This window comes from Bicyclus anynana, chromosome 2 (assembly GCF_947172395.1).
Source record: "Bicyclus anynana chromosome 2, ilBicAnyn1.1, whole genome shotgun sequence".
Taxonomy (NCBI): domain Eukaryota; kingdom Metazoa; phylum Arthropoda; class Insecta; order Lepidoptera; family Nymphalidae; genus Bicyclus; species Bicyclus anynana.
Window position 1 is genome coordinate 11,053,396 of NC_069084.1, and position 18,520 is coordinate 11,071,915.

Below are 18,520 nucleotides of genomic sequence, written 5' to 3' on the forward strand. Positions count from 1 at the left end.
AAAAAAATATATATACTGAAACAATAAACACATCACTATCTAGCCCCAAAGTAAGCTTAATGTGTAGCCTGTGTTATGGGTACTTAGACAGCTGATTTATCATATACTCGTACGTTTACCTACATACTACATCATTATCAACCCATATTCGGCGCACTACTGAGCTCGAGTCTCCTCTCAGAATGAGAGTGGTTAGGCCAATAGTCACCACGCTGGCCCAATGCGGATTGGCAGACTTCACACACGCAGAAGTTAAGAAAATTCTCTGGTATGCAGGTTTCCTCACGAAGTTTTACTTCACCGTTTGAGACACGTGATATTTAATTTCTTAAAATGCACATAACTGAAAAGTTGGAGGTGCATGTCGGACCGGATTCGAACCCATACCCTCCGGAATCGGAGGCAGAGGTCATATCCAATACACGAGGGCTGTCACGGCTTGTCTACAGAATACATGAAAATAATTGTGACATTCTTCTAAATAATGTATTACTCGTATTTGTGTTGTACAAAAAACATTTAGTGCAATATTTTTTTGCTTTCATTAGAAAACAATTTAGAAGACAATATCATCATCATCATCAGCCATTATGCATCCGCTGCTGGACATCAGGCCATCAGGCGTCAACTCGCTCTCTCTTTGGCTATAAAAAACAATATCTTGTAAAAACTGTATGACACCGAAATGTACCATAATCTATACTAATAACATAATCTATACTAATATTATAAAGCTGAAGAGTTTGTTTGTTTGTTTGATTGAACTCGCTAATCTCAGGATAACTGGTCCGATTTGAAAAATTCTTTCAGTGTTAGATAGCCCATTTATCGAGGAAGGCTATAGGTTATATATTATCCCAATATTCTTACGGAAACGGGATCCACGCGGGTGAAATCGCGCGGCGACAGCTAGTATTTATATATATTAATACTTTTAATAATACCATACATACAATACATAAAACATTTAATAATGATTTTAAAAACTATTCAACAGTCATAATCTCAATAATTCACTACTTAATAATAGTAGATTGTTATACAAGCGATAACAATCTACAGCATCTACAGGCACGAGCCGTAAGGCGAGGACCGCTAAATATGCTATGCTATAAAATGGGTTTAGCCCCACGTGTTATACTCTGCCTTTCACTACCATTGCGAGAAAATACAATAATTCAGTACAGTATTCAATGATTTATTTTAATTAAAAATTAAATGTACAAAAGTCTGCAATTTTGGATATTAAGGAAGATGCCCCTACCCCTACCCCGTAACATAATTTCAGACTGCTGTGAAGATGAATAATGTGTATGTAAGATCAACGTGGGAGTAAATACTTTAAAAAACTCCCTTTCGGAAGTGAACCATTCGTTGTTTTTTTCCACTTATAAAATTTTTCGTTGGTAGGTATTTAAGTAAAGTGACTTTGATGGTAACAGATTGATATCTCTCCAAATTAGGCTCACCATTCTCACTAGATGAAGACAACAATAACAATAATTAATGTTGCAAAATATTTATGTTACGGTCACAAATTCACAATGAATTTCATAAAAAATCAAGTGTGAACTATTCACGACAATTATTTTTTTAAATTCTCGCTTTTTAATTACTTTATTATTAAGCTACGCCCCTGGCTTGGTGTAATAGTTTTGATTCTTTAACGACAATTATTATCGTAATAATTATGTTAATGCCAATACAAAGTTATATCATCATATAGCTCGAATAGCCGTTTGAAAGTTGGGGTCCCAAGGTGCTGGAATGGCGGCCCCACCCCCCACCAGGTGGACTGACGACATACGACGAGTCGCAGGGATTCGCTGGATGCAGGCCGCTCAGAATCAGGATGTTTGGAAGTCCCTATAAAATGTCCCGCAGTGGACGTCCATCTTCGTTGCTACAAAAAGACACTAGCTTTATAGCAAATTATAATTAAAAAGTTTTTTTTACAATACAACAACTTACAACTGAAGAGAAAATTTAGAAGGCAGAAGCGATTCCTTTTTCCTTATTATATTTTCCTTATTTTTCTTTATTGAGGGTCGTGACCTTTACCACGATCTTTTTACTTTAGTTATTTATTACATTATAAATACAGTAGGTATACGTCATTATTACTTACCTAGCCACGGTATTCAAAGTTGACAATAACACAACACAATAATCGACTAATGTTATCATTGAGGTCGTAGGTACTGATAAATATAATAAGTCAGGCCTCTACTCTATCCATATGCTTCGCTCAATACTAGCACACTAATTAATCCAGAATCTTAGTAATAACATCTAGTAGGTAGTCGAAGCCGTGATAGCCCAGTGGATATGACCTCTGCCTCCGATTCCGGAAGGTGAGGATGCACCTGCAATTTTTCAGTTGTGTGCATTTTATGACATTAAATATCACGTTTTTCAAACGGTGAAGGAAAACAATGTGAGGGAACCTGCATACCAGAGAATTTTCTTAATTCTCTGGTATGCAGGTTGAAGTCTGCCAATCCGAATTGGGCCAGCGTGGTGGACTATTGGCCTAACCCCTCTCATTCTGAGAGGAGACTCGAGCACAGCAGTGAGCCGAATATGGGTTTAATGAAGGTAGTCTAGACACTAGGTCCATGGGGTAGTGTACATACTCTCCTGACACTCCTCACGGAGATCAGCAAAGACAACCCTTGGGCAGGCACACTTTCTAGCGCATATTATTTTTATCTATACTTTTAGAGTAGGTAATACCTATTATAAAGAGGAAAGATTTGATCATTCATTTGTTTGTTTGCATTGAATAGGCTCGGAAACTACTGAACCGATTTACTTTTTTTTCTTCTTATTGGAAATTAGGCGGTGCTACATCCCTGTGCCTCAGAGAGAAAATCTAAAAAAATATTTAATCATTTCATTTGATTCTTTAAGACTTAGACTTTCAGGTGAATGTGATATGTGTTCCAAGATGAGTATGGAATTGCACCTCTGAAGGAGTTAAATATCAGTCGAATCCATGGCCTGTAATCTGTATCGTAAGAGAGTATTATTTGAATTATTATAATAGTCATTATCATCATCAGCATCAGCCGATGGACGTCCACTGCAGGACATAGGCTTTCCAAATAAGCCTTTCTGCTTCTGTCGGAGATTCTTAAAACCTCTTGCCTATTGTAACCGCTGCCAGAGCCAGATATAGCGGGGCTGCTTGGAAAAATAGGGGTTGTGTTTTATTTGTTCGGTCCATACAAAGATTTTCCCGATACATAGATTGGTATTAATAATTATAACTAATAACTTCAAAATATAAATCCGTCTACAACCATATTAGTAGCCATAGTGAATGCATGTCTAATGCGAGCTACAGACATTCAATAGGCTACTTGCCTCTTTTGTAAACAGTGTTTAAACTGAATTATGGAAGTATTATAAGCTATATTTTATTTTGTCCTGTCAATAATAACCAGTAAAAATTCAATGTAAATGAAAAAATATCTACGTAAAATTTTTGCCGCCGAAACACAATACATTAGCAAGTGACGTCATTCATAGAGATAACAGCGTGATTGGCGTTTGCAGTGATGTGATATATCACGTCACCGCAAGCGCACAAACCGATGCCTTGAAGCGAATGACGTCACGTCACGACGTAGATTGGCGTTTGCGATGACGTGATAAAAATCCAATTTTGTTTTAAAAAAATATTACAATTACGAGATTATTTTAACAAATAAAAATGGGATTAGAGTTTCTAGGCATCTAAACTGCCTATATGCAAAAAATCTTCTTAGTTTTGTACAGCAGGCGAGTAGCCTATTGTTGCAGTATAACTGTACAGTCGAAGTGTTTTGTTAAAACGTCCGTATGTAGGCAAAATTGAGAACTGTACGGTTTTTATTGAAGAAATTACAATTAGATAATACTTTTAAGTTAAAACTGCAGGTTTATAGCCCGCATAAGCAATATCACAGACAACATATTATGGCCATAGAGAAGTCATCCTCGTCTAGAGTTCAAGGGGAAAATTGTAGCGTGAATTCGCGCGCGAATGTAGAGCGGACTTGAAACGTGATGCACTGCTGGGGAATAAAACTCTGTGATATATGTTATTATACCTATCTCGTTATCAGTTTTTGGAGTTGGTTTTCCAGTACCTAAAGAAATCAGTATAACTACGTAATAATATAAGTGTAGCTTGTTAATTGGAAGTGTGACAACCTACTGTTCACTTGTCCAGTGAAATAATATTAAGAATAAAAATTTTATTCCAAGGTAAGATGAACGTATATTTTTCTCTTTGTTTACTGTGATGTGATAACTAACGTTCGGTAGAGTGTGACTGAGTTTCTGGACATTTTTTTTTGACGGCCTCCGTGGCGCAGTGGTATGCGCGGTGGATTTACAAGACGGAGGTCCTGGGTTCGATCCCCCGCTGGGCAGATTGAGATTTTCTTAATTTGTCCAGGTCTGGCTGGTGGGAGGCTTCGGCCGTGGCTAGTTACCACCCTACCGGCAAAGACGTACCGCCAAAGCGATTTAGCGTTCCGGTACGATGCCGTGTAGAAACCGAAAGGGGTGTGGATTTTCATCCTCCTCCTAACAAGTTAGCCCGCTTCCATCTTAGACTGCATCATCACTTACAATCAGGTGAGACTGTAGTCAAGGGCTAACTTGTAAAGAATAAAAAAAAAACCTAAACCAAACCAAACAACCCCTGTATTAGATCAACCTAAGTACCTTGGTACGTAGGTAGGTACCAACCTAGTATTATGTAGGTTCGTATCCGGTCCGGGCATGCACCTCCAACTTTTTAGTTATGTGCATTTTAAGAAATAAATATCTCGTGTCTCAAACGGTGAAGGAAAAACATCGTGAGGAATGTTGTGCATACCTGAGAATTTTCTTAATTCTCTGCGTGTGTGAAGTCTGCCAATCCGCATTGGCGGACTTCACACACCATCCAGCGTGTCCATGATGGCATCATGGACACGCTGGCCGAATGCGCTGGCTGACTTATTTGGCCTAACCCCTGTCATTGTGAAAGGAGACTCGAGCTCAGCAGTGAACCAAATATGAGTTGATAATGATGATGATGAAGTATAGTATACCCTTTTCTTAGTGGCGACGTACTGTCACTATATAGTGTCATAGGTGGCATCTGTCAGGCCTCTTTATGTGTATTAAAATGACGATTTCTTTAAAGTTTTGTATATGAGCTATATATAAACATATTGGTTGGAATCATTATTAAACAAGCTAACTTTAAAAAAATAAATGTAATTGGTTTTGCGAAATAACGTATGATTAATTGAAATTTGAAATAAGAACCAGCGATGGATTTCCGACTATATCACAACTCTCTGTACTTAATTTAAATAAAATACCATTATTTCTAGTTTTTTTTTTACAAAATATGACAAAATCCTTAAAATCCTTAAATGTGACAGCGCGGCGCAGCAACGTTAGAGCACAGATTTTAAAAGTATCAGTAGACGTATACATGTTTTATAGAAGTAATAAGTGACTATATGCCATAATTGTTCTTTTCAGTATACGTCATACAAGTTAAAGCGGGAAAGGTATAGTAATCCGACCCTATCACAAAATCCGTTCCTAGCGAACTAATTCGTTCTTAACTAATAAACTACCCTGCTAATAAATTTCGTCTTTGTATGAGCCAGAAATACAAAAAAAAATAAATTTTGTCACAATTGCTGTTTTCGCTCTGAAAGGAGTTCAAGTAAAAATTGTTAAGTACTTGTTAAAATTTGTTCCTGTCACTTAAATAACAAATGAATTTATATCTATACTAATATTACAAAACTGAAGAGTTTGTTTGTTTGATTGAACGCGCTAATCTCAGGACTACTGGTCCGATTTGAAAAATTATTTCAGTATTAGATAGCCCATTTATCGAAGAAGGCTATAGGCTATATATTATCCCCGTATTCTTACGGGAACGGGAACTACGCGGGTGAAACCGCGAGGCGTCAGCTAATTGAATCATATACGAGTATCATCAATTTAATAGAAAGTAATAAAAAGACAAGAAAGTATTTTTTGGGTGCCGTAGTCAACTAGGAACCTTTTTTTTCTCTAAAAGATTTAACTGATTTTGATGACTGATTATTACATAAATAGAACAGGCACGACGAATGATGACGGCCTCCGTGGCGCAGTGGATTTACAAAACGGAGGTCCTGGGTTCGATCCCCGGCTGGGCAGATTGAGATTTTCTTAATTTGTCCAGGTCTGGCTGGTGGGAGGCTTCGGCCGTGGCTAGTTACCACCCTACCGGCAAAGACGTACCGCCAAGCGATTTAGCGTTCCGGTACGGTGCCGTGTAGAAACCGAAAGGGGTGTGGATTTTCATCCTCCGCCTAACAAGTTAGCCCGTTTCCATCTTAGACTGCATCATCACTTACCATCAGGTGAGATTGTAGTGAAGGGCTAACTTGTAAAGAATAAAAAAAAGCTACTTTTTGTTGCGAAAATAAAAGTAAAAGAGGTTGAAATTGAGGTTTAAAATTTGTAATTATATTATAATCCTTTAATTTCTGCTATGTATGCTAAAAAAAATTTAAGAATTATATTTCTTTAGTAACTGTCCAATAAATAATACATAATTAAATGTTTCATGTTTCATACTGAATTTTGGAAAGATCCAGCTAATTACTTATATAAAAAACTAGCGGACGCCCGCGACTTAATCCGCGTGGAATTTAGTTTTTCACAAATCCCTCGGGAACCATGGATTTATCCAGGATAAAAAGTAACCTATGTGTTAATCCATGCTATAATATATCTCAACACCAAATTTCAGCTAATTCGGTTAAGTAGTCGAGGCGTGAAAGAGTAACAAACATTCATATCGTTAAAATCTCGGGAAACCATGATTTTTTCGGGATAAAAAGTATCCAGAGCAAAATCCATTTCCATTCCAAATTTTAGCCAAATCGCTTTAGTAGTAGCGGCGTTAAAGAGTAACAAACATCCAAACATCCAAACATCCATACAAATTTTCGCGTTTATATTTCTAGTCTATAGTGATCTGTGGTTTATAATATTAGGATAGGATAGTTGATCGTTGATTTCGCTAAACTGAAAAAGGTTTAACCCATTTGAATAAGTAGGTACTTCTTTTTGTTTTATTGTCTCCAATGAAAAACCTAATAAAAAAAATCTATTGGGTAATTTTGAATACGAATTGCCACTGAGGAATAGGTTATCGGGGTTAACAAGTACCTCAGTAGATAAAAAGACCACAGAAAACATATGTACAAGTATGCGGGTGATTTTCTGATGAAGTGATTCGAGAAGGCTGAATCCTACTAATATTATAAACGCGAAAGTTTGTTTGGATGTTTGTTACTCTTTAATGCCGCTACTAATACAAATACAAACTTGTAAAGAATAAATAAATAATAAAATTCCTATTCCCGTGGGAATGCGGGGATAAAAAATGGCCGATTTTACTCGCTGATAAATGATAAAATATACCTAGCTGTCTTTTGGTGAAAGATTTGTTTAACAGAGCCAGTAGTTTTTGAGTTTATTCGATACATACAAAAATAAAATATCTACTATATAAAATTCTCGTGTCACAGTTTTCGTTGCCATACTCCTCCGAAACGGCTGGACCGATTTTGATAAAATTTTTTGTGCATATTCTGTAGGTCTGAGAATCGGCCAACATCTATTTTTCAAACCCTTAAATCCTAGGGTAGGGTAGTGGTAGGGTAGGGTTATGGTATAGGGATGGGGTAGGGGTAGGGTAGCGGTAGGGTAGGGTAGGGGTAGGGTAGGGGTAGGGTAGGGTAGGGTAGTGGTAGGGTAGGTTTATGGTATAGGGATAGGGTAGGGGTAGGGTAGTTGTAGGGTATGGTAGGGTATGGGTAGAGTAGAGGTAGGGTAGCGGTAGGGTAGGGGTAGGGGTAGGAGTAGGCTAGTGTAAGGTAGGGATAGGGAAGAAGTGCAAATAAATAAATTAGTAAGTCAAAGCAAAGCTTGAGCGGATCCGCTAGTATCTTTATAATATTATAGCGTAGACTGTAGACAGAACTTATTACAAAAAAATGTTTTTACAGATGGATAGCCTCATTCAACTCCTGGTGATATGTTTAACTGCAACGGCGACGTTGAGCTTGATGCAGGGCAAAAGGTTTAACATAGGTAAATAAATTATTTATACCATTTATTTGTACACCAAATTCACTCGCGTAGTTCCCGTTCCCGTATGTTTTACAAATAATGTGATTTTATAGTGATAATAGTTTGATATAAGTGCGGTAAGTTAAAAATTATAACCGAGGCGATATTGCAGCTCGAGCCAAAGGCGAGAGCTATAGTAAGAAAGCTTTTTTTTTTTTTTTTTCTGTCTGAGTAGGTGCCGATAGCTCCCTGCGGAACCACTACGGCGTCACCGGGGGGGTTGGGCGAGCGCAGAAGCATCGCCTGATGTGACCCGAAGGCTGAAAGAAAGATAGAGGACGGAACGGCTCTCTAAGGGCGTCTCCTATGAGACTCGGACCTCGGCTTAGAAGGCCATTCTGGAGGAGGTAACCGTGACCTGAGTGAATCAGTCCGGACGCCCCCAAAATCGTGAGTTAGAAAACCCACGTCCGGGTGACGTTAGATATCGGGGACCTCGTCTTCGCCGGCGAAGACGCTGTGTAGCTTGTGATTGTGTTACCTGGGAAGCATTGTCGGTTGTTATGTCATCGTCTGGATCGTAAAGGACGTTCTTGGGACGCCTCTGCTTGCAGTTAGCGTTTAGGTTGGGAGTGTAATTGCAGGCCTCAACCACTAGTTGGTTGGGATGGATGGCAGCTCTGTCAAAATAGTTTTGAGAGAGCTGTTTCATGTACTTAGCTATTGTCGGTAATTCTAGATCTCTATGGAGGTCATTATTGCGTAAAAACCACGGCGCGCCCGTGATTTGACGCAGAAAACGATTCTGTAGGGTTTGAAGCGGCCTTAGGGTCGCTTTGGGACGGTGGGCAAACACTACACTAGCGTAGGTTAAGATCGGACGGATCGTAGTTTTATAAAGCGTTAGCTTTGAGCGGAGGGACAATTTACTTTTCTTATTTATCATAGCGTAAAGGCGGTGCATTACGTATGCGGCCTTTTTTCTCGCTTTGTTAACGTGCATGGAGAAGCTCATGCGGTTATCGAAGGTAACGCCTAGGTACTTGGCAGTACGTTGCCAGGGGATGGGTGCTCCGTAAAGGGAGACTTCTTTGAGTCCGGACTTGAGACGGGAGACCGCTTTGCCGGTGTCAACATAGAAGTCAACCCAGAGAAAAGCACGGCTGCGCTTTTCTCTGGGTTGACTTCTATACGCCAAAGGCGGAACCATTTACCTATAATGTTTACCGCCTTCTGGAGGCGGGCTCTATGTGGACCCGGTTTACTGCCGTCGCGTACAGTGCGGTGTCGTCCGCAAACTGGGCGACGTGTACGCCCGGGTGGTCGGTGGGAAGTAAGAAAGCAGAGGCTGTAAATATCAAAGCGCACGTATGTCATACGACGTTTTATAACACATTTGGGAGGAAACACACTTTGAACATTCTTTCTGAAAATGTATTTGCATCTTTGCCTGTTTTCCTTATGATATATTTTGATACGCTTGTCATTTTTGCACAGTTAACGAACTGCGCACACTAGCGTTTGTCATCGCAAGGAAACTGAGAAACTGAGAATTTTCTTAATTGTGTATGAAGTCTGCCAATTTGCATTGGGCTAGCGTGGTGGATTATTGGCCTAACCCCGAAGCAGGTCGGATTTTGAACTGACTGGAAATTGCTCGGATATTGCACGATTACTTTATATGTCATAGTAAGCGCCGCTATCGAGTTATCAACAATCTAATACCATTATGTCGATGTTTAACGTTCTATGTTCTGTGATATCGATGTTCTTAATGCAAAATGTGCTGATTAAACCTATATTCCGTTTCAGGTGCAACTGATAAAACACCAATAATGTGTACTATAGATAATAGAAACGGTATTTGTGTTCATGAACAGGCCTGTGACGAAAATCATCGAATTATTGCAACTGGTGCGCTAGATTCAAGCGAGATGAGGTGAGAAAACATTCAGTTTAATACAAAAAAAGTTTACAAAAAAACGATGGTCTGGGGCGTGATTCCTCTATTTTTTTAAACTCGTCGATGTAATATTCGCCTATAACAAGTTTTAATAGGATTAAAATTTTATTTCTATGGGATGCCAAAAATAAAATGTCACTAACGGCGAAGTCTTCGAAATTCCTCAGTGCCTGAAGACAAAAGTCTTCGAACAGTGCGTGTTGCCAGTGATGAGCTATGGTTCCGAGACTTGGTCGGTAACTGGGCCTCATAAGAAGGCTCAGAGTCACACAGCGGGCGATGTAACAAGCTATGTTAGGAGTATCTCTGCGTGATCGAATTAGAAATGAGTAGATCCGCAGAAGAACCAAAGTCACCGACATAGTTCATCGAGTTGTGAAGCTGAAGTGGCAATGGACAAGGCACATAGTTCGAAGAGCCGATGGACGTTGGAGTCCCAAAGTGCTGGTATGGCGACCCCGCACTAGTAAGCGCAGGATTGACGATATCAAGCGAGTCGCAGGGCTCAGTATCGTGATGTTTGGAAGTCCCTTCAAAACGCCTATGTCCTGCAGTGGATGTCCATTGGCTGATGTGATGATAATGATGATGATGAACGACGAAGTTGCCATGGAAATTAGTGATGTCACATTGCTGTAACAACTGTACAGCCCCTACACTTGACTTACATTCTGTAAAGTTACAGCGATGTGACATCGCTTATTACCATGGCAACTTCGTTGTTAGTGATATTTTATTTTTGGCATCCCATAGAAATAAAGTTCAAATTGTCATAAAACTTGTTAAAGGAGAATATTACATAGACGAGTTAAGAATTGTGGAATCACACCTCGTAATGCAGGGGCTGTTATTAAGTGGAAAACAGAATAGGCTAGTTGACACTTTTTTTTAATGGCCTTAAATTGTTCATTGTCTATCACAGATTAATCAATAATACACAGATATACAAATCTACGAATTTACTTTAATTCTTTCGAAATAATATTCATTATCTCCCAAGAAATGCAACACTATTGAGGGTAATAATGGCGGATTGATGACGTTTTCAATGTAGTAATCGATTTGACTTTTCTCAATTGTCATGTCATAGTTGTCAAACGCTGTCAATTGTCATGTCATAGTTGCTTTAAGGGCGCCATCTTGATATAACTCAAAAATTTAAGTTTTAATTTTATTTATTTCTTTTTATTTAGTTACTTAGTTACATAGTTATTTAGTTACATTTATTCACTTTAATAAATTTTAATAAGATCCTTGTATTTTTTAAATTTTAATGATACAGGGTACAAGAGTGGACCAGAAATGGACCATCTCGTTTGGCAGGGAGGTAATTAGAGTTAGTAGGTATCCACTAAGCATAGGATTTTGCGGTTAGTCGGATTAAAGAGGTTTAAGGGCGGACGATGTCGCGGGTGTCCGCTACTATAGTTACTTATATAATCCGCGCGGCGAGTGGCGCTCTGGTGCCCCTGAGATTGTGGCGCTGAGTGCAACGCACACCCTGTACTATAAGGTAAAGACGTCTCTGAACTACCCTATTGTTTATGTGCCTTGAGTCTATGAATTTGTACATCACACAGTAAATAATACAGCTCCTTGTGTTATTTTTTAACAGGTCTAAGGTTAAAGGCTCGTGTCCAGCTAATTTGTGGTGCTGTTCTGAGGAGAGTATTGAGACACTCATTGCAACTCAATCAAAGACTCCTGATGTGATTGATGGTGTTACTGGTTAGTTGTTTTTATCCGCAGACAAATGGGGGTTATGTGGAGGCATTCTTTGGTTATGTGTTTTTTTTATTCTTTACAAGTTAGCCCTTGACTACAATCTCACCTGATGGTAAATGATGATGCAATCTAAGATGTAAACGGGCTAACTTGTTAGGAGTAGGATGAAAATCCACACCCTTTCGGTTTCTACACGGCTTCGTACCGGAACGCTAAATCGCTTGGCGGTAGGGTGGTAACTAGCCACGGCCGAAGCCCGCCACCAGCCAGACCTGGATCAATTAAGAAAACTTCAATCCGCCCAGCCGGGGTCCGAACCCAGGACCTCCGACTTGTAAATCCACTGCGCCACGGAGACCACTGCGCCACGGAGAAAAACTGCGTGGTTGTTTTATTTGTAGCGTTTTTTAAGATTGAAAAGTGCTGTGAAACTTTTTACATGGAAGCTTATTTTATCTTTTCAGTTTTTATATGATAAGTTATATGGTTATTAGAAGGTTATAAGATACTTTTTGTCGCAAAAATTAAATCAGAAGTTGAAAATTAAAACAGAGGTTGAAAGTTTGTATGGAAAGTATTATTCAAGTTACATATTTGTAAAAAAAATACCAGAAAAGTACATGTAGTATTATTCAATATTTTTCAAATTGTTGGAGTTCACTGTCATGTTTTGAGCTAAACAAATGATTAGTACACTATTTATTATAAGTTTATAAAACATGCCAAAATATTAATAGAAGGGGGTGAAATAGGGGTTGAAAGTAATTATCGAGTTTCACGCGGACGAAGTCGCGGCCGTCTGCTAGTTATTTAATAAATGACACTAATGTGGACGTTGTAACGGATTAAAATCCGGGCCCAGCAATGTATGAAAAATAGTCGGTCTACCTTAAGTTATAATTTTTCACGCTCAGAATACAGAAAACTCCAGACGCCGTTGAAATATATAAATATAATTTTTGGTGTAATTTCACGAACAAGCGGTTAGTCACTGTGTATGCCGTATTGTGTGTTGTGTGATATAGGTACAATTTTTGGACACAATGCGTGCTTTATAAAGACGACCGAACGTGGTCTCTGGTGTTTTCTATATTCTGAGTTTTCACGTCATCTATTTTTGTTTTTTTGTGAGAAGTCTGCCAATCCGCATTGGGCCAGCGCGGTAGACTGCTACCATGCCTAACCTTTATCATTCTGAGAGGAGACTCGTGCCCAACAGTGAGCCGAATATGTGTTTGAAATACTTATTACAGAGATATTAACGAAGCAGCCGACATCAGCTCCAACTGCAAGTGACGCAAAGGCTTGCGTAGCACCGCAAAACGATCATTGCCCATGGTGTGTTCTACTATACTAGTGAGTATCCATTTCATGTGGCTATTTATTTTCTGTAATTTTTTGTTTACCCGACTGCAAGAAGGGTTATGTTTTTGCGCGTATTTCGTATGTATGTAATATTCTTTATTACGTCATATCTTCCGAACCGCTGAATAAGTTTACGTAATTAAGATATCGTTAGATTTGTCTTAATAACCCAGTAGATAGTTGAAGTTAAAAAAAAAAAGCAACACGACGACTGTGGGACGCTATAGATTCGAGGTGAAATATTGTGATATGTGTATCAAATTCAAGGACATATCAAGATAATTTCAAAATGGTATATCATGGCTATATTAAGAAAAACCTTGAATTACAAAAACGTTATTTATTAATCGCTATACAAAATACGCGAGGCGGATGACTAGGTGCGAGCAGGTTGGGCAGTCGAGTTTTTTCTTTAATTATTGATTTGTTTATTTTTTAAGATCTCACCTGACGGTAAGCGATGATGCTATCTAAGATGGAAGCGGGCTAACTTGTCAGGCGGAGCACACCCATTTCGGTTTCTACACGACATCATATAAATAACCCTCATTATAGGTCTATGAGCTGTGATAGCCTAGTGGCCTCTGCCTTCGATTCCGGAGGGTGTAGGTTCGAATCCAGTCCGGGGCATGCACCTCCGACTTTTCAGTTGTGTGAGGTAACCTGCATACCCGAAAATTTAAGGTAGGTATAATGTTAAATTCATTAACACCCACTATCAGATGTTAATGATGAATGGACCGAGACTCTACAACGGACGGTAACACCACCAAATTCCAAACAAATTAGCCCGACCCAGGATTCGAACCCCGGACCTTATGATCCGATCACATAATATGTTAACCTCTGGACTTCTTCTTTTATTCGATTTTGACTGTTTTTTTTTCGTATATCAGCTCAATTCCGGAGAAGCAGTCGGATAGACTATTTTGTATGGGCGCTTTAGTTGGCAGCAAAGCGATCATAACCGCTTCCACTTGCATAGTGGGAACTAAAACAAGGGACCTGTATGCTCAACTTCCAAATTCAGCAGACCCGTATAAGAGGTATCCAGTGATGGAACGTAATTTACATCCAAATTATAATACCGGTGAGATTTTGAACATTATCGTCTTCATCGTTGTCATATTGTTACAAGTTTCGATTACAGGTGATATTAACATAATTTATTTATGTTATTGTAGAGGGGAGGTATCAGTGTTACTATAAATAAGAGGGTATTTGATGACTTGAGCTTGTTTGTTAGGCAGCGTAGACACTGTCACGCTGCCAGTTGCGTTAGTGATTTTGTGCAATAATGTTAAATGTTGTAATGGTATAACATAAATTGTTTAGTGTGGAGACGGAGAACGTCGTCGAATGACCTTTATTTTTCAAGTTACATTTGTAAAAAATGGCAGGTACTATTTTTCAAATGTAACTTGGAAGGAAGAAGTCGTGGGCGTCCAGGGGGGTCCAGGAAGGGGTCGTGGAATTTTAATCGACGCCCCACGGTTTCACCCGCGTATAGTTCTGGTTTCATGCGTCTCCTTGCGTACAAGGATAAAATATAGCCTATGACACTCACGAATTGACTATTTTTAAAATCGGTTCTTTAGATCCAGAGAATACCTCCTACAATACCATAACCTTTACAACCTCTTTATAATATAGTATAGATAACGTCTTCCATTATAGGGAAATGTGTTAAAAATTTCAAACTTTGTTAAGCTGTATTTGTTTACATTATTGGAAACTTATATATGGCGTTAGTGTATATTAAAAATGCCAATGTAGCCCCAATAGCTCAGTTGCACAGCACAGGGGCTTATCAACGAGATGTGGTGGTTCGCTCCTCATCCAGTATCATCGCAGGACTATTTATATTGAAAAAAAAGGATATGGGAAAAAAAAACTGTAAAGATAGACTTTTTCTTTTTAAAATTAGGCTATACGAGTAAGATTTACGTAGGACGTTTTTGTCAATAGATCATTCAAAACATTAACCCTCAATCGACGTTGCCCCTAGAAGATCTTTTATCTATTTATTTCTATCCTTGTTTAATTCTATCTTTTTTAAATGCTATCCTAATTTAATTCTATTTTAAATCTTCCCAGGATGCAGATCCATTAAACAGACAATAATGTACTATTTTTTCCTACTACAGGATCACATGAGTACGATTTTGGTGTATTGGTTATAGTAGAAGATGCAGCTACCCAGAAGGCTTCAGGTGCCTGTCTAGATTTTCTTGTACCGTTTGAAGGTGAATGTTATGGATATGGCTTTGATGTAAATGGAAGAATTTTATCGGTAAATATGATACTAGAATTATTTTATATAGGCTAATGTAGCAACACCATTAGTAGGTACTAGCAGACGCCACGCGGTTTCACCCGTGTAGTTCCCGTCCCCGTAGTAATATGGTAATAAAATATAGCATAGATCACCTAAGGATAGTGTAGCTTCCCAACAGTGAAAGAATTTTTCAAATCGGTTCAGTAGTTTCGGGGCCTATTTAATGCAATTGTTCTTTATTTTTTAACAATGTTATTATTAACATTTATTTTTATTTTATAACTAATAAAAATTTATTAAAAAAAATCTTCCCTTCCGTTCCGGGACATTTGAGTGCCCAAGCAACCGTTAGTCAGGGCTCCTGAGTGAGAGACCTCCTCACAATACGCGTCGTCTCAAGAATCACTGTCTTATTCGTATTGCACGGCAAAGTGACCGATCGTCTGACTCATATTATCATAATCAATCAATAATATCAAGCTTATTCAATTGACGACTTACGGCCAGTTACTTCATCGCAAGTAACAGTCAAAGTAACGTCATACATCAAAAGTGACGGTCTTATTCTCTGAACAATAAAATCTTTTTTACTAATTACTACTTTTACTGTTACTTTAGCTTTACATGAAGAAACTGGCTGTTAAGGTGGTAGATCAGGAAGCTCGATGGACAACTGGAAGTTGGGGTCTCAAAGTGTTGGAATGACCTGGTACCTCGCTCTGAATAGTCCATTATTAGCGACTCCCCACAAGTTGAATCCATGAAATCAAACGGTCGTATAGTGGCTGGACATGGCTCAGGGTCTGTAGCTATGTTCCACATTAATTCTCTTTCTACAATCGCTATCGCTTCAAAAACTAAAAAGAAATATATAGGAATGACACAATATCCCATTAATGGTTGATCACATGGCCTATCGATAACGAAATCCATGTACATCTATAAGTTTTCGAAGCGTTAGCGTTTGTAGAAAGAGAATTGATGTGTAACTTGGCAACAGGTCTTGTTTTGTAGGTGAAACCAACGGCCATTTTATACTATAGACTAGCTGACGCCGCGTGGTTTCACCTGCGTGGTTCCCGATCCCGTAGGAATACGGGGATAATATATAGCCTATAGCCTTCCTCGATAAATGGGCTATCTAACACTGAAAGAATTTTTCAAATCGTACCAGTAGATCCTAAGATTAGCGCGTTCATTGAAACAAACAAACATTGGACTTTCTTTGGCTTAGATGATGATGAATGTTTATTCATATATGATAATTGCAGACATTATTACAAGTGAGAGATAAAAGCTGCGGTCAATCTGGCAGCTCTGTGGATGCAGCATGCGGTAAAAATAATGACCTTGTATGCGGAGTGGCATATGGAGCACCTATAATATGCCCGGCTGAGGTTAGTATGAGTATCCCCACTAGGTCTCCTGCCTAATGTGTTGGTTGCGTTTGCCTCATTTTGTTAAAAGATATATGTATTGTATATACGAGTATGTTCTTGTAAAAATCTGTCTCGACAAGGGTGGGTAAAGATGTTATGAGTATCTAACAGTGGAATTCATAGACGTTGCTGGGGCACCCCCAGGGGATCATTCAACCGCTGAGTGTCAAATTTAACCTCTATTTGTTTGAGAATTTAACACTCAGTGGGTGAATGATCCCCTGGGGGTGCCCCTGCAACGTCTATGAATTCCACTGTTAATCTTCGAATGAAGCAACTAGCATAATTATGATAGAACTTCACTTACAGGTAAGTTCATTTAATCACTAATTATATTTCGTTGTTTCATTCTTCAGATATAATTTTACCAAGTAGATGTTTAGAGATGGTAATTTTTGCAAGAGCCTTTAATAGGATATTTTAATTAAGATATTTTATTTATTAATATAATTTTATTGAATGCGGTGCCAAACCAGTGACATATTGATAACTGAAATAACCACGGGAAAGAACTGTCTGAAAATCGTAAAACTTTAAGATGTGTTGGCACCGCCTTCAAAGTAATAATCAAAAGGTAGCACATACGATGTTATTTTTCGCATTTTAGTTCATTTTCTGATTTGGAAGTCGGTTCTATTTTTTTAATGAATTTTTTAATTTAATTTCGTTTCAGAATGGAGGTCTAGTTCTACGGGGTGTATCTCGCGGCGTATGTACTGAACAAAATGTTTTACTTGGTGGTATCTTACGTTCTAAGACGTGGATCGAAGAAGTGCTAAATTCGATAGGTGTATCTACAAATGCTTATACGTAATACGTAATTAAATGATCAAAATGTCCATACTTTTATTTTACTGTAAAAAATACCTGAATTATAAATGAAAAGTAAGATTTGTTTTTTGATTGTTACACTATTATTAATTAATTACCTTTCCATACTCTTGCTCAAAAGACACTGTTAGATTACCACTCCACAGCGCGGCTAGCATTTCAGCCTCTAGGGGCTAAGTAAATTTTGTTTTTTAAATTTTTGTCTGTTACGAGTACTAAGTCATTAGTCTACATACCGACTCTTAAATCTATGAGCCAAGTACTAGCCTACTATAAATCGAAGGTTTTACTCATAAATAGAATCATCATTGGTACGTACGTAAATAGTATAAGGCCCTGATTGTTTGATGAAAACTTAAATTTGGAATGAAATGCAGCGTTCTTGTCTGTGAAGTAGGTCCATTTTTTAAATTTATTTTCACTACTCTTGCTCAAAAACACTGTCATATTACCACTCCACAGCGGGGCTAAACAAGCATATTAGCCTCTAGGGGCTAAAGTAATTTTGTTTTTTTAATTATTGTCTGTTACGAGTACTAGCCAAGTAACTACTATAAAACGGAGGAGGTTTTATTCGAAAATAGAATCATTATAGGTAAGGCCCTGATTGTTTTGGAAAAAAAATAAAAAACTTTAAATTGGAATGAAATGCAGCGTTCTTATCTGTGGAATGCGTTTATTTTTTCATTTAATATTTATTGAGTTGCGAATAGAGCGACATTTGAAGACATGGGACATCCTTTACGGTATACCTTTAAAGGTATATAATACCTTTGCCTTTTTCTC

The 18,520-nt window shown here is 38.3% G+C and overlaps 1 protein-coding gene across 4 annotated transcripts; it reads left to right on the top strand.

The window, feature by feature from the left end:
• The first annotated feature begins 41 nt into the window (after positions 1 to 41).
• On the top strand, positions 42 to 17,742 carry LOC112043229 (uncharacterized). Of its 4 annotated transcripts, none has more exons than XM_052886546.1 (9): positions 42 to 5,561; positions 8,070 to 8,154; positions 9,946 to 10,072; positions 11,712 to 11,824; positions 13,075 to 13,177; positions 14,083 to 14,276; positions 15,334 to 15,479; positions 16,736 to 16,861; positions 17,577 to 17,742. In XM_052886546.1, the coding sequence occupies exons 2-9, from the start codon at positions 8,070 to 8,072 to the stop codon at positions 17,715 to 17,717; spliced, it is 1,035 nt and encodes a 344-aa protein (XP_052742506.1). In that variant the 5' UTR covers positions 42 to 5,561; the 3' UTR covers positions 17,718 to 17,742. The 4 variants fall into 4 exon arrangements, with proteins under 4 accessions (XP_052742506.1, XP_052742508.1, XP_052742501.1 ...); XM_052886548.1 differs by having other exon boundaries at positions 42 to 4,254; XM_052886541.1 differs by lacking the exon at positions 42 to 5,561 and having other exon boundaries at positions 7,906 to 8,154.
• Positions 17,743 to 18,520: the final 778 nt, after the last annotated feature.

Bases quoted from the DNA above. Each gene is read 5' to 3' on its own strand.
- LOC112043229 (XM_052886541.1), top strand. From the start codon at position 8,058: ATGTTTTTACAGATGGATAGCCTCATTCAACTCCTGGTGATATGTTTA. The intron at 10,073-11,711 runs GTGAGAAAACAT...ATTTTTTAACAG, and splicing joins CTAGATTCAAGCGAGATGAG to GTCTAAGGTTAAAGGCTCGT. The intron at 16,862-17,576 runs GTTAGTATGAGT...ATTTCGTTTCAG, and splicing joins CTATAATATGCCCGGCTGAG to AATGGAGGTCTAGTTCTACG.